Raw genomic sequence first — 21763 nt, 5'->3', positions numbered from 1 at the left:
GACGGGGGAAAATCCTGCCCAATATATCGTTATTCTCTGAAACAGCTTGGTGCAATTTTCTTCATATAGCTAAAAATTGATTTCTCACAAAAAACAGGCATTCTTAACAGGTGTTGTGCTCTCTGCCTGAGTGACCTGATTTTAAATTACTGAAAATGACCTGAAAAAAACTACACTGAGCCATTTACTAGTTTCACGAGTGTCCATGAGTCAATTTCTTATAAATTAAGTAGTCTGTAAAAACTTTTAAAACATCTAAATAAAAAAGCTCTTTGTGAAGTGCCTCCTCCAATTAGTGGAAACTCACCATCCTCATTATTTTGATCTGGAGGTGTGACCAGTTTTGTGAGCAGGCTGGTTTCAAGCAAAATGATTTTCAAACCACTGTGCAAGACTGCAGAAACTCGATTTATGTTTGATGTAATTTACCCTTAAAATTCCCTGATCTTTTGCGCTGATTTGGTCAATTGCATTTATTTTCCGCAGATATAGATTTCTCTGAACTGATTTTATATCATTCCACAATAGAAGTTTACAGAAAAAAAAAATTTGTTGAAAATTATGAAAGCAGTAGAGCATTCAGCAGTCAAAGAATTAAGTTATACTGTCATGCAAAAATGACATGATCTGTTCAGTTAACAGTAAAGTCTTGGAACAAATCTTCCCAAAGTTTAATTGTTAATGGAAGTACTTTCTATGTTATCCTTTTCTTATGAACTTTTGTTCTCTTTTGATTTTGTGTCGGGGGAAACTGAGGAGGTGTCTTGCAAGTTGTTGCTGAAGGGGGTAAATTACTGCTTTTAATGGTAACTTTATCTTGAGGATCTTTCTTCTGTGATTTTTTGTCCCTTGGATACGTCACTTCAACAGGACTCTTTGTTTGCCCCAGTAAAAACTGTTCCCATTTAGGCAGATGTTCTTCAACGGATGCCCAGTATTTAGTCTGGGTAGAACAAACAGAAGTTTCAGAAATAGCAATTATAATTTTATCCTAGTCAATTATATTCTCCCAAACATTACAAACTCATTTGCAGGCAAAACAAAACAACTTTCGGAAAATAATAAAAACTTGGTGCTTTTATATTACTGCACTGTGCATTTCTTCTCCATTTCAGGTTTTTACACCCAATATGTTATTTATAGATTACGATTTGAGGTTCTGTAAAGTCTAAAAAACTTATAAGCACATAAAATTAAAAGACCAGATTTTAATTTTCTGAGAATTGTGTTGGCTTGTTACCTTTACCCTTTGCGTTCACGTTGCTCAGTTTCACATACCATCCAAAGGCAAGAAGCCATGCAGGTAATCCTTGCATCTCTCCATGAAACTTTACAGACAGCCGTGAGAAGGTACAAGGAGTGCTGATTTGCAGAAGAAAACTGCAAAGGAGCTGCTGATTCTACTTGAATCAGGATGTAATGCTTTTTCTCACACCAAGTAGTATGCAGAGCACAGGCACACTAAGTTTGATTTTTTAATTTACAATTCTGATATGTGTCAGAACATTGAGTATGTGCTTCTAATATTTGTTTACAAGCCAAAATGTACCATTTTATCTTGCCCTCACCCCAAAAAAGTTACATTTTAAAAATGATTTCGCCTGTAAACTTCAAATACACAAGGGGGCACTGTACTACAGCTCAAGAGAATCACTCTACACACACTTCCTCTGTGAATAATGATCAAATCATTATTACATCTTCAAAATTAGTAAGCTAAATTAAAATGCTGGTGTAACAACAATGCTCAACAGCATAGGAAGTGGACATGTACCTCAAGAGTGAGAACAGTAGGATGCAGATGTGTACACATTTCAGTTCTTAATTTTTTTTCGGCTACTTCCAAATCCTACAAAAAAATTCTACCTTTAATAAACAAAAATTCAGTAAAACATTTAATCATTATGTTTTATCACATTGAAAATACAGGTTTTAATAATCAAGATTAAAGTTCTCATTTAAAAGCTTGTCTAAAGATTAAACCTTAAATAGATACACAGATTACTGTGGCAGATAGTGTGCAGGTTGCAGATACTAGTCCAAGGAAATTTGGTTCCTTGAATTAGACCCAACCATAGTGAAGCTATATTTCACAAGGTCTGAAAGAATTGGCGGGGTCACTCCCGATCTAGGGAAAATGCTTTATACCAAGACAGCTTGGTCATAAAGTTTGAGGGAGATATGCAACTGAGGACATTAGTTCCTTCTTCTTTCACCCCTCCCAATTCCTCACAAGCAAACTTGGAATAGGTTTGTTCGAGTTAAACAAAAATGAAAAGGTAAACTGGATTAAATATCTAAAATTTAACAGTTGGAATGGGTTTCCTTGATGGCTCACTAAGTTTATTGATGGCCCCAATTTTAACTCTGTGCAGTGGGGTTACAAAGCAAGTTGGAAACTCGGCCATTACAACACAAAACAGACGAGTTTTTTTAACTTCCACACCTCGCCAACATGAATTGGTGGCTGGCATCGTCTGGAAAAGTCAGGTGGCCTTGGCTGCTTAACATCATAAAGATAGATAAATTGAGACGGTAACTCCAGGAGGGGACTCCTGAAGTGGCGGAACTGGGGCTGGGGAGGCCACAACTTTCTTTGCTCCTCCTGACCCAGAAACGAAAGTAGAAATAAATCATTCCTGTTTGATCCCCTTCATCTTCCTGGCAGATCCTTACTCTCTTTGGCCTGGTAGGAAAGTGACATGTCCGAGTTATAGTTGCAATCAGGGGCAATGGTCACAATTATTTATTTAAAGGAGGAACCCACCAGTTTTGGGCGAGTGGCTTGGCCACCAGTCCAGAAGCCAGAATATAAACAGCAGTTGGCAGGATCCAGGCGATTTTCCAGCAGGTAAGTAATCCAAGGCATTTTAATTGCCCACCCATTAGGTTTCCCTCAGGCAGGTAGGGGTATAATCTCCCTTAATTAGTTGCTGAGCCATACATACTTACAAAAACTTATACTATATAGTACCTTTAAAGGAATAAAATTCCCCAAGGCACTTCACAGGTGCATCATAAAGCAATATTTGACACCAAGACACAGAAGGCGATAGGGCTGATGGCCAATAGCTTGGTCAAAGAGGTACGTTTTAAAGTACGTCTTTAAGGGGAAAAGACAGATGGAGAGGTAGAGAGCTTTATGGAGAGAGCTCCCTAAGTTTAGGAAGACACAGCTATCAATGGGAGCACAGCTAAAATTAGGAATGCTCAAAAGGTCAGATTTAGATGAGCACTGATGTCTTGGAGTGTTGTAGGAATGGAGGAGATTAGAGAGATAGGGAGAAACAAGGCCTTGTTGAGATTTACAAAAAAAAGATGAAAATTTTAAAATCAAGATGTTGCTTTACTGGGAGCAAAAGTAGCTCAGCAAGCACAGGGGAGATGGGTGAATGGGGCTTGGTGCAAGTAAGGACATGGAAAGCATAGTTTTGGATGACCTCAGGATTTATGGAGGGTAGAATGTGGGAGGCTGGCCAGGAATGCACATAACAAATAAACTTTGAGATGACAAAGGCCTGGATGAAGGTTCCTGCAGCAGGCGAGCTGAGACGGGGCAGAGGCAGAAGCAGAGGATATTATGGAAATGGGAATAGATAGTCTTAATGATAGCACGGATATGATGTCAGAAGCTCACCTCTGGATCAAATGTGACATAATGATTGGTTTAATCACAGACAGTTGCCAGGGAGAGGGATGGAGTAAGTAGTTACTGAATGAAGTTTGTGCTGGGGATTTATGACATTGTCTTTAGTCATCCCAAATTTAATAGGAGGAAGTTTCTGCTTACCCAGTACTGGATACCATGAAAGTAATCAGATAATTTAACATAGGAGTTCAGAGACATGGCAGTGAGCAATGTTCCTAGAATGCATGGCTACACAGCAACTTGGCGGTACCGTGCAGAAGTCATGCCCTTTAAGATACCACGATGCGAGGTTGGGCAAAAAATTTAAAGGTATCGTGCACTTAAATTAATAGGCTGCACAACAGAAAAAAGAGGGTTCATTGGTGGTGACGTAGAGCTGGGTGCCATCAATGTACGTGTGAAAACGAACAATATGTTTTCAGATGATATTGCCAAAGGGCAGAATGTAGATCTCAAATGGGGTGTGTCCATGAATGGATCATAGGGGACACCAGAGGGAATGGCGGGTGAGCAGGAAAAGAAGCCATTGCAAGTGATACAAGACTATTATTAGATAGATAAGAATAGAACCAGTCAGTACAGACCCAACCAATTGGACAACAGTGGAGAGGCATTGGAGGAAGACCCAAGAGATCTGATTTAATATTTGACCTGTGCTGTTAATTGATCTCTAATGCACCAGTGGTAGCATCAGAATTGGTCTCAGCTAGGAGTGTTCAAGTATGCATGTCAGCTGAGGACAGGGTTAAGTTCAGCTGTAATGCTACTAGCTGCTGAATGGCTACTAGCTTGCTAAAATCACCAAGGTTTTCTCATGAATATCTGCAGAAGTGGACTCGTTAAGTAATCTAAAGGAGAAAGAAAGCTGTCAAGAGAAAAATAAGCAGTTTGGTAACAATATTTTCAGAATCTTTCTGAAAGGAAGAATATTCTGCCTCGAACAAACTGCAGCATGATTTGTAACTGATTTTACATCTCAGATATACTATGCTTTTTGCATAAGCATGAGGGAAAAAGTCACACCAGCTTCCCATGAACTTAACATTAGTGAGGAGCATCACCTCTTTATTATCAAAAAGCAGAACACTGCATACTCATTCAAGCTTGTACTCCAGCAGTGGGAAGGGATGAGTTGGACAGGAAGAAGACCGGCAAGGTTATCCCCCAATGTGAAAGTGGCATGGGCAATTGGGGGTTACGGCTCGTAACAAGCTAGCACAAAGTGCTTCGATGTGCCCTTGAAGGATGCCAAGAAAGGCACAGTGGAATCAAACCTGGGATGGCAGCATAAGGAAGAAGGTTGAGGAGTACTGAAGGGTTGGGGTAGGGGATTGGGAAGGCAGAGTACCCTTGTGAGGAGAAGTGAGGTGAGATATGATGATAGAAGAGACCCGAGGAGGGGCAAAGGGAAAGCGTTAAAAAGGCAAAATTGGAAACAGATTGCTGTGTTTGGGTCCAGAGTGCAGACGATTAGTGGGCATAGGTTACAAGTTACTTAGGTCTACTTAAACAGAAGTTAGGATACATAAAAACATGATCGTAATGGGCAATAGGAAATAGAAACAAAAACATAAAATGCTGGATAAATTCAGCAGGTCTGACAGCAGCTGTGGAGACAGAAACAGAGTTAACGTTTTGATGCCAGGACGGAGTGATGAAGGAGCCCAAAGTTAAAGTCAGAGGTCCGGTGGTGGAATAATGATGACTTAGAATCAGCATGCAGTGTCAACAAGCTGTTGTTCAAAATTAGAGACAGGTGAAGCAAGTGAAGCCCAGAATTTGATTGAGGGTAGTGTATCGGAGGATGCACTGGTGTTGATATTTTCATAAGAATGAAGATCCAGGAGGTGTACAGGCTCAGTTGCAAAGTTGGAGGACATCATAAAATCCAAAAGCAACAGAGGATTTCCCTTCTGAATATTCTTCTTAGGCAATCACTCAGGATAGAGGATGATTTGCTTCCACTCCAATTTGATGGGTTCTGAGATGGCTGATAAGTCCAATGCAGAATCTGCAGACTGTGCCACATCCAGGGTAGGTGGTGTTTGAAGGGTTAGGTAAGTGGGTTGTTTGGAGGTTTATGGGCTCCCTCTGACGCCTTGGCTTTGCCTCTGCACGTTCCCGACAAAGCCTCCCAATGTGTTTGGTGCCTTCTTGAATGAGCCTTCTCCATTTTGGTCTGTAACCAGCCAAGGTCTCCCATGAGTCAGTGAGTATGTTTGACCTCTTCAGGGATGTTTTGAGGACATCTCTAAAGCAATTCCGCTGTCCTCTGCGAGTCTCCTGCCATGCAGGAGTCCTGAGTGGAGCAGTTGCTTCAGGAGTCTGGTGTCAAGCATTGCAATAGCAAGCTCCACCCAGTGGTGCTGGTTTTGAATGACCAGCACCTCAATGCTGGGCAAGTTGACTTGGGAACTGTTGGACCACTTTCTTGCCACCAGATTTTGAGGATCTTGCAAGGGCACTGCTGGTGGTACTTCTCCAGTGTTTTGAGATGCCTGCTGTAGGTTCCCCAAGTCTCTGAAGTTTTATGAAGCATGGGAATCACTGCTGCACAGTAAACTATGACCTTGGTTTTGGGTTGAGATTCTAGTCCTCAACACTTTTTTCCCCCTCAGTCAACCGAAGGCTGAACTGGTACATTGGAGGCACTGAATATTCTGGACCAGAACAGACTGAAGCTGAAAAACCAGTCAAAACAATAGCCAGACACAGGCTCCTTTGGCTCATCCGACGCCTCAACAAGAAACTTTTTCTCTTTCTCTCAAGTGCTAAGGAACGCAAGCTCCAACAACTCATCGACACCAACACCCATCTAGGACCCTCCACCCCTGCCTGTCCCTCCGTCCCCACCCTTTCTTCCAATCCCAACCCCAGCCGTGTATTCACTATACCCCCTGACCTTCCCCTCTCCAATGCTGAACGTTCAGTGCTCAGCAAAGGACTTAGTTTCATACCCTTACGCCCTCACCTCAATGAATTTCGGGCTCGGCATGATACTGAACTCTTCTTCCGCCGTCTTCGTCTCCGGGCTCACTTCTTTGGGCAGGAGTCCTCTCCCAGTTCAACGGATCCTTTTACCCATCTCCAATATTCTCTATCCACCTGGACCCCTCCCTCTGGATTCTTACCTTCTCTCGATCTTTTCATTGAGAACTGTCGGCGCGACATTAGTCGTCTCAATTTCTCTGCTCCTCTCACCCATTCTAACCTGTCTCTCTCTGAACTTACTGCACTCCATTCTCTCAGGTCCAACCCTGACATTGTCATCAAACCCGCTGACAAGGGTGGTGCTGTTGTTGTCTGGCGCACTGACCTCTACCTCGCGGAGGCTGAGCGTCAACTCGCAGACACTTCCTCCTACCTTTCCCTGGACCATGACCCTACCACTGAACATCAAGCCATTGTTTCCAGGACTGTCACTGACCTCATCTCCTCTGGGGATCTCCCTCCCACAGCTTCCAACCTGATAGTCGCCCAACCTCGGACGGCCTGCTTCTATCTCCTACCCAAAATCCACAAACATAACTGCCCCGGTAGACCGATCGTCTCAGCTTGCTCCTGCCCCACAGAACTCATTTCTCGTTATCTTGACTCCCTTCTCTCTCCCCTTGTCCAGTCCCTTCCCACCTACATCCGTGATTCCTCTGACACCTTACGTCACATCAACAATTTCCAGTTCCCTGGCCCCAACCGCTTCCTCTTCACCATGGACGTCCAATCCCTCTACACCTCCATCCCCCACCAGGATGGTCTGAGGGCCCTTAGCTTCTTCCTCGAACAGAGGCCCGAACAATCCCCATCCACCACTACTCTCCTCCATCTGGCTGAACTTGTTCTCACGCTGAACAATTTCTCCTACAACTCCTCTCACTTCCTCCAAATAAAAGGTGTGGCTATGGGTACCCGCATGGGCCCCAGCTATGCCTGTCTCTTTATGGGGTATATGGAACATTTCTTGTTGCAGTCCTACTCCGGCCCCCTTCCACAACTCTTTCTCCGGTACATCGATGATTACTTCGGTGCCGCTTCATGCTCTCGTCGGGACTTGGAAAAATTTATTAATTTTGCTTCCAATCTCCACCCCTCCATTATTTTCACGTGGTCCATCTCTGACACTTCCCTTCCCTTCCTTGACCGCTGTCTCAATCTCTGGTGATAGACTGTCCACCAATATCCATTACGAACCCACCGACTCCCACAGCTATCTCGACTACAGCTCCTCACACCCCGCTTCCTGTAAGGACTCCATCCCATTCTCTCAGTTCCTTCGCCTCCGTCGCATCTGTTCCGATGATGCTACATTCAAAAACAGTTCCTCTGACATGTCCTCCTTCTTCCTTAACCGAGGTTTTCCACCCATGGTCGTTGACAGGGCCCTCAACCGTGTCCGGCCCATCTCCCGCGCATCCGCCCTCACGCCTTCTCCTCCCTCCCAGAAACATGATAGGGTCCCCCTTGTCCTCACTTATCACCCCACCAGCCTCCGCATTCAAAGGATCATCCTCCGCCATTTCCGCCAACTCCAGCATGATGCCACCACCAAACACATCTTCCCTTCACCCCCCTTATCGGCATTCCGTAGGGATCGCTCCCTCCGGGACACCCTGGTCCACTCCTCCATCACCCCCTACTCCTCAACCCCCTCCTATGGCACCACCCCATGCCCACGCAAAAGATGCAACACCTGCCCCTTCACTTCCTCTCTCCTCACCGTCCAAGGACCCAAACACTCCTTTCAAGTGAAGCAGCATTTCACTTGCATTTCCCCCAACTTAGTCTACTGCATTCGTTGCTCCCAATGTGGTCTCCTCTACACTGGAGAGACCAAACGTAAACTGGGCGATAAAAACAAAAAAAAACTGCGGATGCTGGAAATCCGAAACAAAAACAGAATTACCTGGAAAAACTCAGCAGGTCTGGCAGCATCGGCGGAGAAGAAAAGAGTTAACGTTTCGAGTCCTCATGACCCTTCGAAAGAACTTGAGTTCTAGTCCAAGAAAGAGTAAACTGGGCGACCGCTTTGCAGAACACCTGCGGTCTGTCCGCAAGAATGACCCAAACCTCCCTGCCGCTTGCCATTTTAACACTCCACCCTGCTCTCTTGAACACATGTCTGTCCTTGGCTTGCTGCATTGTTCCAGTGAAGCCCAACGTAAACTGGAGGAACAACACCTCATCTTCCGACTAGGGACTTTACAGCCTTCCGGACTGAATATTGAATTCAACAACTTTAGGTCGTGAGCTCCCTCCCCCATCCCCACCCCCTTTCTGTTTCCCCCTTCCTTTTTTTCCAATAAATTATAAAGATTTTCCTTTTCCCACCTATTTCCATTATATATATAAAAAAAAACCCCACTAGAGCTATACCTTGAGTGCCCTACCATCCATTCTTAATTAGCACATTCGTTTAGATAATATCACCAACTTTAACACCTATGTGTTCTATTGTACTATTGTCGTTGACATCTTTTGATGATCTGCTTCTATCACTGCTTGTTTGTCCCTACAACCACACACCCCCACCTCTCTCTCTCTATCTCTCCGCCCCCCACACACACACCTTAAACCAGCTTATATTTCAACTCTTTCTTGGACTCAAACTCAAGTTCTGTCGAAGGGTCATGAGGACTCGAAACGTCAACTCTTTTCTTCTCCGCCGATGCTGCCAGACCTGCTGAGTTTTTCCAGGTAATTCTGTTTTTGTTTTGGATTTCCAGCATCCGCAGTTTTTTTGTTTCTTTTTTTTTTTACAGGCTCAGCAGGTGATTTAAGTCTCAATCACAGCAGTGGTGGGGGATGGGGAGTAGACTGACCCAAGATACTTTTAATATTACTAGAGAAGGAATACAATGGGAAAAGGGAATTTTAAAAATTAAATCAACTGCAGTTCATAAAAGCTGAAAAAAGTAACACAATAAGTTAATTGTGATTAAAAGTGAGAAGATTGTACGAGAAATGTTAGATTACAGGAGTTAGAGAAACTCAACAGATTTGAGGTTGTGGATAGAATATGTTAAGAGCGCTATAAGGATTATATTGTGTATTACAGAATTTTAACTGCACAGGAGGCTACTCAGCTCATTGTACCTGCGCCAGTTCTCTTTTCGTTCTTTTGGTGGTAAACTTAAATTTATAGTTGTACCTGCTGACATTGAAACTGCAGGAATGAACTTCTCATCCATACACACTTTATATTCTCTAATCTTTAACTCACCGACCAGTGAAATTTTTTTCCTGGTTTATCAAAACTTCTGAATTTTTTAATGCTTCTATTAGATTTCCTCTTAATTTTCTTTGTTTCCAATCAAAAAGCGCCAGTTTCTCTAGTCTTTCCTCACGTCTCATCTCTGCTATCTTCTTGGTGAATCTTTCCTGCTCCTACTCCATGGTGTCAATAATCTCCCTAAAGTAAATTGCCATATTTTCACCTCAGAATGAGTAAGAGAAGAAAGTTCCAAGGAACTGAGGGGATCAGGTTAAGGGCTCTGTTAAAGCATTGGACAGAGGAATATGTAATGATGATGTGTTTGTTATCAGCAGTAACCTCCCATCAAATGGAAGAAATAAGATTTTTGTTACCTCATTAAACAGCTTAAAGGTAAATATAATCCAATAATATAGACATGGCAGTGCAAAAAAGCATGAGAAATGATTTGAAGTTGTTATGCACAAATTTCTAGAGATGTGAAAAATATGCGATAAGATCATCAGTCAATGCCTTTGATCTAAATTATACTAGCAATCAGAGATGATAACAAGCATTTTCTCCTTGAATTTGTGCATGTAAGAGTTATTTTAATTCTTCCAAAAATTTAGTGAGGTTGATAAGCCATCAGAAGTTTACATAACTACTGATTAACACAAACGTGTGCAATTCAGAGTTTCGTCCATATTTTAAAAACAGGCAAAGAAAAACCAACTCAAGGGCTTGGGCAACAATAATTTACCTTTAAAAGTGATGCGTTTCTTTCATTCACTGACTCAAACTCAACTGCTTGCAGTTTTTTCTCATTTATCTGACTTTCAAGCTTGTTTTCCATTTGCTGAAGCAGCGTATTTCTCAGGCCTAATCTAGAGAGCAAAAATGGAACACAAAATTGCATTGTTCCTGATTCCTGTACAATTTCAAATAAAAAAAATTTGGAATAAAAACACGAGAAATCAATGGCAAAAAAGGTTAATAGCTCAACCTACTAGTACTGAAGTTATTGTGGCAAACTTTTAAATAATTAATTTATACTTCACAACTATTATACATTCACCAAAGGAACAAAAACCCAATCTTGATCAACAAGAGGAATTAAATTTATTAGATTAAAAGCTTATAATATTGCCAAAAAGAGCAAGCCTTAGGGTTGGGAGGATTTTATAATTCAGCAAAGGATGACCAAGAAATCGATAAAGGAAACAGGATATGAAAGTAATGAACTAGGCCATAAAAACATATTGAAAATTTTCTACTCATATGCCAAAAGGAAGAGATTAGTAAAAGTAAACATGGGACCCTTAGAGGTAGAGACAGGAGAAATTATAACGGCAACCCTATCACCAGTGCCCTGAGTTCTCCCCCCAGGACCCCACTGCCGACACCACTGACCCCGCCCTCTAAGACACCAGTAATCCAGAAACCCAGGGTAATGCTCTGGGGACCCGGCTTCGAATCCCGCCATAGCAGATGGTGGAATTTGAATTCAATAAAAACCTGGAATTAAAAGTCTAATGATGACCATGAAACCATTGTCGATTGTTATAAAAACCCATCTGGTTCACTAATGTCCTTTATGGAAGGGAAATCTGTTGTCCTTACCTGGCCTGGCCTACATGTGACTCCTGACCCACAACAATGTGGTTGACTCTTAAATGCCCTTGAATTAGGGGGCAACTAGGGATGGGTAATAAATACTGGCCTGGCCAGCAACACCCACATCCCATGAATAAAAAAAATAAGGAAATGGCAGATACATAAAATTAATACTTTATTATCTTCACCTTAGAAGACAAAACATTTTGGAATCAGTGAGGAACCAAGGGTCTAGTGAAAATGAGGAACATAAGGATATTAGCACCAGTAAAGACATAGTACAGGAGAAATTAATGGGACTAAGCTCTACCAAATTCCCTGGACTTGATGGCCTACACTCTAGAAATTAAAAGAAGTGGCTACAAACAGTTGATGCATTTGGTTTTGAACCTCCAGAGTCCCCTAGATCCTAGATTGGAAGAGACGAAATATAAACCGGCTACACATGAAAGGAAGGAGGAGAAAAACAGGGAATTAACTACTGGCCAGTTAACCTGACACTAGTGGGAGGGAAAATGCTAGAATCCATTATTAATGATGTGATAACAGGACACTTCGCAAATCATAACATGATTTGACAGTGCCAAGACAAATTTATGAAAAGGAAAGTGTTTGACAAATCTATTTTTGTTTTAATAACTTGTAGTGTGGATAAGAGGGAAACAGTGGTGCAGCATATTTGGTTTTTTAAAAAGCATTCAATAAGGTGCCACATATGGGGTTATTACACATTATATGGGTTTATGGGATTTGGGGAAAATGATAGCATGGATTGATGCTTCATTAACAGAAAGGAACTATTAGGTAGGAATAAATGGGTCATTTCTAGGTGGCAGGCTGCAACTAGTGGGGCATTGCAAAAAATAGAAAAGCAGAATATTTCTTAAATGCAGAGATTGGGAAATATTAGTTTTTAAGAGGGATCTGGTGTCTTTGGCATGAATCACAGAAAGTTAACACGCAGGGATCGCAATAAATTAAGAAAGCAAATGATGTTAGTCTTTATTACAAAGGGTTTGGAATATAAAATTAAGGACATCTTTCTGTAATTATACAGGACCTTGATAAGACCACATCTGGTGTACTGTATACAGTTTGGTCTCCTAACCCAAGGAAGAATTAGAGGGAATGTACCAAAGGTTCCAAACTGATTCCTGGGATGAGGAACTTGTCCTATGAGGAGAGGTTGAGTAGGCCAGGCCTAAATTCCCTAAAGTTTAGAAGGCTGAGAGGGGGTTTCACTGAAACACAAAATTCTTAAGTGGCTTCACAGCTGAGATGCTGGGAAGCTGTTTTCCCTGGCTAGGGAGTATAGAATAAGGGGTCAACCATTTAGAACCGAGATGAGAGGAAAATTCTTCACCAAAACGGTTGTGAACTTAAGGAATACTCTATCCCAGAGAGGTGTGGATGCTCAGCCACTGAGCATATTCAAGTCAGAGATCGTTAGATTTTTGAATACTAAGGGAAACAAGGGATATGAGAATAGTCCGCGAAACCACAGCTGAGGTCTAATTTCAGTCGTGATCTTATTGAATGGCAGAGCAGGCTCAAGGGACCAAATGACCTACTCCTACTCCTTTTTATTATGTTCCATTTTAGTATCCAACTATATTTTTGGATATCCCAATGTATCTGGGTAAAAAATCTCTGCCAAGCAAGGCTATAGCAGAAGAGATGTTCATTACATGAGGATTTGGGCTCCCTTCTGCAGAGCTGGAACTTCTCTAAAATATCTTTACAATTCATCCTCATTCCATTTAGGAGTAGCCTTGTTGCTATTTTTTGCTGTACGTTAGAATTGATCACAATGTCCAAAGTGTGGTCTGACCAGTGTATCGTGAAGTTTCTGCATAACCTCTGTATTGTTTTGACTAATTATCCTAGCATCACTTAGCATTTTTATTATTTTTGTCACAATGTCTAGATTTTGTAAGTTATGCATCTTATATTACCTCCAGGTCCCTTTCTATGTCTCCAACTGCATTTATTGTATGTCTTTGCATTTTTGTTCGACCCAGGTGCACTATTTTGTATTGCTCAATTAAATTTCCTATGTCATTTGTCTATCTTACTACATAACCGATCTAAATTTTTCTACAAACATTTTATTCTATCTGCTTTTATGCTGCTTTCTCCATTGATTGGGAGGAAGGAGATGAATGCAGGGATAAAGGACTCCTTATCGGATTGGCAGGATGCAACAAGTGGAATTCTCCAGAGATCTGTACTAGGGCCTCAGTTTTTCATCACATATATTTTGGGCCATTTTTTACTCTGACCAGGAAATGAATGGCACCAGCATCTCAGGCAGCAGCCTCTAGATTTCCACGTTTGATTGTGCGTACATCAGGTAGCTGAGAGTTGCTGTCAGATCTCCATGCAAATACTGGTAAGTTCTGTTAGGTTCACTGTTATTTCTACAGCAAAATCTAGCCCACTGACTTGAAAGAAGTGTATCAAATTTGTAGGTGTCTTTAGGAGGTAAAGTATATTGTGTGAATTGGAGAAGGAAGTTACAAAGGGACACACCAAAGTAAATGAGCAAAACTATAACAGATGTGAATTCAATGTGGGGAATTGTGAAGTCATTCATTTTGAGTCAGAGAAACACAAATCAGTATGATTTCCATGGAGGAGTAAGGGGATTTAGTTCTCCATGTGCACATATTACTGGAGGTTAGTCCATAAGTACAAGGATTGATCACTAACATTGTTGCAAGGACACTTATGCGTATAATCACAAGGTTTAACTTTCTATGACAAGTTTAATGAGCAATTAATGAGAAAATATAGCAAGTTCCAAAAAGAAAAGGGAGGCTAAAGGCAAGATGCCGGTTTCAGAAAGCTAGTGGCAGAGCAAAGCAACTCAGATAATAACTTTTGGATATTCACATTTAACCATATATCTGCTCCTCACTCTTTGCACCCTTTAACCATAAATAACAGAGCACATCATTAGCCTTGCCATTATCATGACTACAAATTCTGGCCATTTCTGTCACTTGAGATTGACAAAAATCACTGGTAATGGAATAGCACAGCTTTAATTTTAGGTTTTAAATCTGGGATCACATTCCCCTGACATATCACAACCATTATGCTGCTACACATGGATGACTCTTGTGGTGAACATAACTATGACTCTATTGATCAGTGGTCTAGCATCTATCCAACTATTTACTACATTTAACTTTTTAATTTGAGGGGCAGAAGAGCATTTTTGTATTCCCAATGTGTCTAGAGGCAATTATATATCTGATCCATAATGTGGTTGAATACATTTCCCCTCTAGGAAGGGTTATATATTTGAATAATTTATATTGTCTTGCTATTAATTCTTCAGAAGCTCTTGGAGAACAACTTATGCATCATTTGTATAACTGTTTTAAAGTAAAATAAATTCACAATTAATTTGGTTTGTTTGATACAAGCAATTGCCAATATAACTGAATTTTTAAGCGCTGGTAATGAAAAATTAATTGAACAAATATTATGAGGTTCACTGGGGTGCCAGAACACACAATGCAGGCAGAGAAAAATATGGGATAATTTACAACAAATTCTCCACAATGCAAGTTTCACAATGAGCAAATGGTGCGCACCCCTAAAAAGATGAGAAAATCTGACAAACCGGTTCGCTCAACTGCACCAATACAAGAGCAAAATTCTGCTTGAATTCTGAAATAAAAACAAATATTCTGAAAATACTCAGCAGGTCAAGCAGCATCTGTGGAGAGAGTGTTAACGAATCAGGTTGATGACCTTTGATATAGTGGTACAAAAAATTCAAACTGGAATTACAGCAGCTACTTATTCTTTAGTCAAAGTTTAACATAGTCTAGATTTATTGAGCAACACTCAAGACATAAAATACCTAGTTTATTTACCTCAATTCACTTATGTTAACATTCACTTACATTTCTTCATGACGCTTGCTCAGTTCAACTTCATGGGCTAAATAAGACATTTTCATTTAACGAAGGCTGTGTTCTCTTGTGTTCCAAGTGACCCAAATATTTATTGATGTATCTCAACACACTGAAATAAATGCAAGTATCTACTGGTGTAAACAAAACAGAAACAGTTAACGCCAGGTTTTCACTAGGTTCTTGACATTGCTGATAGCTGTATGGATCTGTAAACTTCAGCCCCCACCCTCCCAGACCGAGGCCGGACACTCCCCGTTTTATAAAAAAAAGCAGTTCCGTTAAACCAACAAGTATAAAGGGAGTTTAATAAATAAGTCGAAAGGAAGCCGTTTAAGTTGTTTTATTTGTCGTCATACACTCATCAGCCGTCTGCTGAGAGCTCCAGCGGGCCGAAGCCCAGACCATCTGCCGAGACCGGGCCCGTCTTCACCTACAGAGATCGGGACCAGGACCTGTGGGCCCGGCCTCACCGACCGGGACGGGTACTTGCGAGCCGCGCCGGGCCTGCAGATATCGGGCTCAATACAGGCGGCGCGCGCGCGCGCGCATAGAATTCTGGGACAACAGTACCACATGGGGTCTCTGTCGCCATGGAAACTGGATAAAATAGCTCTTGTCTCACTCTATTTTAGCCTTTAATTCTGTGTCATTTTGGTGTAATTCTTTTTCTTCTCCCTTGAAGGTGCTGCCTCTGAATTCTGTTGTACTCACCCATTCGGTACAGACATCAGCCGATCCACCATGAGGAGGAGAAAGATCCTAATCGAGATTGCGCTTTTCCTAGGTGGTAAATTACTGAGAGACTTTTTATTTAAACACCAAATCTAGCAGAAGAGATTTGAAATTTATGACTTTCTGCTTAACTCTCTTGGGCAACTGCAATCTTTCAGTTTAACTACACAACAAACAATACAAGATTACAAAATAATTACTTAAGGGGAAGATCAGTTGGCCCATCTTAATTCATCAACCAAGAGTCGGGTTGCTTTGCTGAACAAAAATGGTTGCATGCCTATCTCCTGGTGAATGAGTTGGTAAACACGATTCTGTAGACGCAGAGACCAATGTAAGATGAAGCACATGCTGTTTATTGACACAAGTAACTGAGCACCAACACATGTGTTTCTTCAACCAGATCCTATTTTAAAACTAAAACAAAAAATGCTGGAAAAGCTGAGCAGGTCTGACAGCATCTGTGGAGAGAAAGACAGCGTTAACGTTTCTGAAGCTCCTCTTCAGAGCTCTGAAGAAGAGTCATACGGACTTGAAACTTTAACTCTGTCATTCTCTCCACAGATGCTGTCAGGCCTGCTGAGTTTTTCCAGCATTTTTTATTTTTGTTTCAGATTTCCAGCATCTGCAGTATTTTGCCTTTACCTATTCTAAAACTACTGATTAACATTGTCGCCTGTGCTACACCAGAATTGGTTAATGGAATCATGTGGTCAATCTGCTCACATTCTCTTAAAGGTGTATTGCACCTCAGATTACCACAGTTGCCAACTCCAGTTGGAGGCATGCCTGGAGGCTTGATCATGTGATATTCTGACCATGTGATCTATGATCATCCCATATCTGTACATTATTGTTTTTAGCTTATTACAATTGGGCATCCTGTAATGAACTGAGTATCTTTGCTTGTGGTTTTGCACAAGTAGCTATTGTGTGAAAATTTCCATAAACCAGGAAGCCAACTGTGAGAAGGCAAAGAACGGAATCCAAAGGTGGAAGAAAGATTTGCTGAAGATAAACCAGAGAAACTTTAATTACAGCTGTAAAGAAGAGTGATAGGGACTCAAAACATAAACTCTGTTTCTATCTCTAGAGATGGTGCCAGACGGACTGAGCTTTTCCAACATTTTCTGTTTTTATTTCAGATTTCCAGCATTTGCAGTATTTTGCTTTTATTTATTTAAATAATTGTAACTCACCGAAATTGTAGTAATAGCCAAGGCCTCTTGTGCAATATCTAAAAACATTGAACCCATTCTCTCCCATGTTGTGCCATTTTCCAGTGCTTCCCAGATCAGTCACTTTGTGCACAACTACCAGCTCCTGCTTCAGCTACAATGTACCTGCCTGTTCAGAGGTGCAGGTGAGCTTAAAGCAGTGGAAGCTAGCTTTATGCGGTGCTAGCCACTCATAATATTGGCCTCTTGCTGATCTATTCAGCCAATAAACAGTGTGGCTAGCACTGGCTGGCTTCTGAAATTGTTGAAATTAACAGGCAGCATGAAGTTGGTACATTGCCTGCTTTGCAATCAACTGAGGTGGTTTAATTGCACATCTTGGTCCCTGCTTCTGATTTTGGGAGATATTAAATTTAACCGCTGGAGTATTTTGTGCACTAGGCGAAGGGAAAGAATACACTTGCCCATTTTATAGTGAGATGTGCTGTTCACCATGCCATGCATGAGAGGTTCCTGCTACCTGCAAGCAAATTTGCTGAGCAAAGGCTGAACTGCGCTGGTTGTCTAGTGCCCAACTAGTATTGAACTGCTTTTGAGGCAGATGTGAACAGGGGCTCATTGGAGCCAAATGGCTCCAAGTTGTCTTGTATGGAGATGGGATATTGGAACCAAGGAAATTCAGAAATTTCAAACCTGAATAAGGCAGTGGAGCTCCTCAGACAAGCAGGGACAAGCCTGTCATTTTCTCTGTGCTGCTAAGCTTTGCAGTTTTGACAGGTTTTACCCCCACTCACAACTGAAGGTCCATAAATAAGATTCAAAGCAATTGGAAATCAATGTGAACATTTTTAACCACCACTATAATAACCAGTGGTGATTATTTTACGGATAATCAAGAAATAAAAAGAAATTACTATAGAATAACAAGGAAATGCATGTGTTTTTGAAACAATTGTCAGGGGACTAAGACCTCACACTGGATATTTTTATTATATATATATATTATATATATATATATCCTCATGGCTAATTTCTAAAATTTTAAGTTTCAAGTGACTGAAATTGTGTCTTTCTGTGATGTTGAACAAAAAGAGCAACCATGGTAGTATTGCAGAAACTTGCACCTTGTTATCTCTGAAGCGCCACTAATGACCCCTGGGGCTGCAGAGACCAAATTCAAAGAAAATTATACAAAGGCCATTTCCATTTCATAAGCCAGGCCTGGCAAACCGGAGCCTATTTGTCTGCTAGGACAAAGGACACCACATCCTTCCTTTCAAGTTTTAATGGTTGGAACATTTAACAATTTTAGGGACCCAGACAAAGAGATACATACCCTTTGTCAAGCACACTGTGGAGAGCTGGGAGTCATGTGACATGCATGGTGGAATCAGTTATATTTCCTTGCTGTACTGCAAAGCTCAGTCTGCCATCTTACCCTCTACTAGTGGCAATACAGAAAAGGGGCTCTGCCCATATTGAATACCTGGCCCCATCTACACTGTTTCTACTGGAACTTCTATACCATCACCTACAAGACTGTTTCATCTCTGCGTGCCTATCTCCTTGTGTGAAGTCAACTCTACTGGTAAAGTGAATTCTACAGCATTGGTTTTCAACCAGTCAACCTCCATGAAGGAATACCTTATTGGACTTTGATTCTGGACTCACGTGAAACAATAATTCTTTTCTCTGTGGTCTTTGTCCTGTAAGTCTTTCTTTTCTCTATTGCTCTTTTACTTTATGAGTAAAAAGGACCCTCCTCCCACGACCCTTCTCCCGCTTTTGAGTGTGTGCAAATAAACTAACCCTTTGGCTTATCCTATCTTGAGTTTGCTGTGGGGTTATTAAACACCAAAACTGAGGGGTTGGGATATATGCCACTGCTTATAAAGGGGGAAGCAAATCAAAACACCTTTCTGTTTATGGACAGATGGCGAGGGGAGAACTCAGAGCTGTTTAAATTAACCCCTCTGCTGTCTGTGACAAAATGTACAACTTCTATTTGTATACTTTGCTGAACTTCTAGCATAATAAAAGTAGCATTGTGATATTCCTTGCCTGAAAAGTTTTAATTATAAAGTCGGATTCATTTCTTGGAGGCTTGTCTGGTTACTTTTGCAGTCTGAATACATTTCAAGGTAACTTACCTTCCTGTAGGTTTTATCTAGTGCTGGCTGCCCTGCAATAGGATCCTGAGTCTGAGATTTTTGATCGACAAAGGAATCAAGGTGTGGTATTCAATGGTTTGATTGATCTGTGTTTGATTGTGTTGGTCTGCTCTCTGATCAGTGTAACTGTACTAGATTGTTTAAGCTGGGGGGGTGGGGGGGGTGGGTGGTGGTGGTGGTGGAGGGGAGCTAGAGAGCTAATTAAACAGAGAAGTTTCCAAAGAAGATCTGTGTTCCAGCTGACACAATGGGAAGAATTTTACACTGGCGGATTTTACAGTCCCACTGAAGCCAATGGACTTTTGAACGAGTTGCCGCATGTTATTGCCCTATCCCCACCAAAACAGAGCCGTAAAATTCCACTCGTGTGTGTAGAAAACGCTGTTAGTTCTGAGGTATTGTTAAAGTATTTTAAATAAATCTGTTGTAGATTTGAAACTACTATCATCTCTGCATTGCTCTGTGATAAATCAGAGATATAAGATATATAGCAACCAGTTAATACGTAACACAGGGGTTATGAGGGGACAGACAGGAAAGTGGAGTTGAGGCCACAATCAGATCAGCCATGATCTTATTGAATGGCAAAACATGTTCAAAGGGCCAAACGGCCTACTCCTGCTCCTAATTCTTTTGTTCTTGTGAGTAAATTCCAATCATAAGCAACAGTAATACAAAACGATCTCTATATTAATGCAAAGGCAGGTTCCGAACACAATAAACTGTGGAATTTCCTGTGTGACACCCAAAAGAAAATTTAGACGGTTGGATTCTCCAACTTTGAGATGATTGTTTCATTAAATTTTCCTTCCAGTTTTGCATCTTCAAACTGCAGTGGGCATGATGTACATGTGCATGGTGCAATCTCAAATCATCTATTTAAAGGACCAATGCAAAAATGGAACTTGGAGAGCCAGGAAGTTCGGAAGGTGACAGTGAGAGGTATTTAATGTGGATTCATAGCAAGCAAGACCAGCACCCAGATTTAATGATGCTTCCTTTGGATTACTGTTGGGTGCAGTCAGAAGCAGAAGGGAGATTATTTTCCCCAGCAATTTGATGAAGAAACTTGCTGCTGGTACCAAGAAGGTGTGATTGAAGGTGGTCGAGGAGGTCCACAGCAGGAGCATTGTACTGGGCCTCGGATGCAAGATTTAATGACCTAGCTGGTTCAGGAAAGTATGTACAGTTGTTTGTTCACCTACATCCTTTGGTGTACAATATCTCCCCTCATTCAGTCTTGCCAAACATACGAGATGCTGCATTTTACATTGAGAGCAGGCTCTCTGCATCCCAGCGTAAATTTCAGGGGTAAGCCCACCTCCTCTTAGCTGGCTCATCCTCATATCTATTTATGTTTAAGCAGCACCATTCTTCACTTTCAGTGCCCTTTCCCACCTTCCCATGTATCCATCCACTGCTGCCACTAACCCCAATCCTCATGCAATATGATGCATCTGTTTGATAGTCGCTTTCAACGAATATACAGCACTAATCGGTGAGCATGTGACCTCCAGCCACACTCAGATCTGTCCTTTTGCCCTTTGTGAATGAGAGAGTGCAAAATGCAAGGGAGAAGGAGTGGACTGGAGGTGGCCAACTGCAGCACATGGATACAGTGGAGGAGGCCATGGAGATAAGTGGCACATGTGCATCTCTGTCAGCTGAAACTGGAGTGACTGGGAACTCTCAGCTGTCTGATGACACAATTAGAAACATCTTTGATACCCAAGATTATATTTCATCAATGACCAAACAATGAGAAGCCTGAATATGGTGATTATCGAGATTGTTACTTGGCCAGGACGAATTCATATCCATTTATTTTGGCTTCCATGTTTAGAGAGCTTGTGGGCATGATGACCTTTCCTCAGAGGTCCCCATTCCTTCTGAGAGTGCAAAGTCAAAAGATGTACAGCTATGCCCCAGCACAGATAATCACACTTTGGTGGTTCCCATTAGAGAGTTAGTTGGGTTTTCATCCGGTGATTCGTAATTCATCAATGCCACGAACAAACACTGATGATAGAAAAATCTGTGCAGAGTCCACATTGGAGGATGTCGTTCTCTCTTAGCTCTGCTCAGCTGGAATATAGATGCAGAAACCTCAGGACCATTGTTGAGAAGGAGGATGATAGAGGTACAGCAATAACTTTGCGATTTATTGGCAGGTATGCCATGCTTATCTCCACAATAGGAGAGAGATGCAGAAGCCCAACTCCAAAAGTCATAGATTGGTGTCGCAGGTCATTGCAAGAATGTCTCATAGAGAAATAACTACTTCTGTGGAGCTAGAA

At 41.5% G+C, this 21763-nt stretch overlaps 1 protein-coding gene across 3 annotated transcripts; it reads right to left on the bottom strand.

Annotated features, from left to right (window-relative positions):
- Window positions 1-458: 458 nt before the first annotated feature.
- On the bottom strand, window positions 459-15932 carry c7h3orf14 (chromosome 7 C3orf14 homolog). 3 transcript variants are annotated; one of them, XM_041191932.1, is made up of 5 exons: window positions 15742-15932; window positions 15374-15516; window positions 10600-10723; window positions 1775-1849; window positions 459-943 (listed from the first exon to the last, which is right to left on the bottom strand). In XM_041191932.1, the coding sequence occupies exons 2-5, from the start codon at window positions 15427-15429 to the stop codon at window positions 695-697; spliced, it is 504 nt and encodes a 167-aa protein (XP_041047866.1). In that variant the 5' UTR covers window positions 15430-15516; window positions 15742-15932; the 3' UTR covers window positions 459-694. The 3 variants fall into 3 exon arrangements, with proteins under 3 accessions (XP_041047866.1, XP_041047867.1, XP_041047868.1); XM_041191933.1 differs by having other exon boundaries at window positions 15374-15513; XM_041191934.1 differs by lacking the exon at window positions 1775-1849.
- Window positions 15933-21763: the final 5831 nt, after the last annotated feature.

Source organism: Carcharodon carcharias, chromosome 7, assembly GCF_017639515.1.
Source record: "Carcharodon carcharias isolate sCarCar2 chromosome 7, sCarCar2.pri, whole genome shotgun sequence".
Taxonomy (NCBI): Eukaryota; Metazoa; Chordata; class Chondrichthyes; order Lamniformes; family Lamnidae; genus Carcharodon; species Carcharodon carcharias.
Note: the sequence above shows the minus strand (reverse complement) of the source record. Positions and strands in the feature narration are given on the sequence as shown.

Bases quoted from the DNA above. Each gene is read 5' to 3' on its own strand.
- c7h3orf14 (XM_041191932.1), bottom strand. From the start codon at position 15,429: ATGAAAATGTCTTATTTAGCCCATGAAGTTGAACTGAGCAAGCGTCAT. The intron at 10,724-15,373 runs GTAAGTGAATGT...TTTGCTCTCTAG, and splicing joins AGCAAGCGTCATGAAGAAAT to ATTAGGCCTGAGAAATACGC. The intron at 944-1,774 runs GTACATGTCCAC...TGTTCTACCCAG, and splicing joins CTACTGTTCTCACTCTTGAG to ACTAAATACTGGGCATCCGT.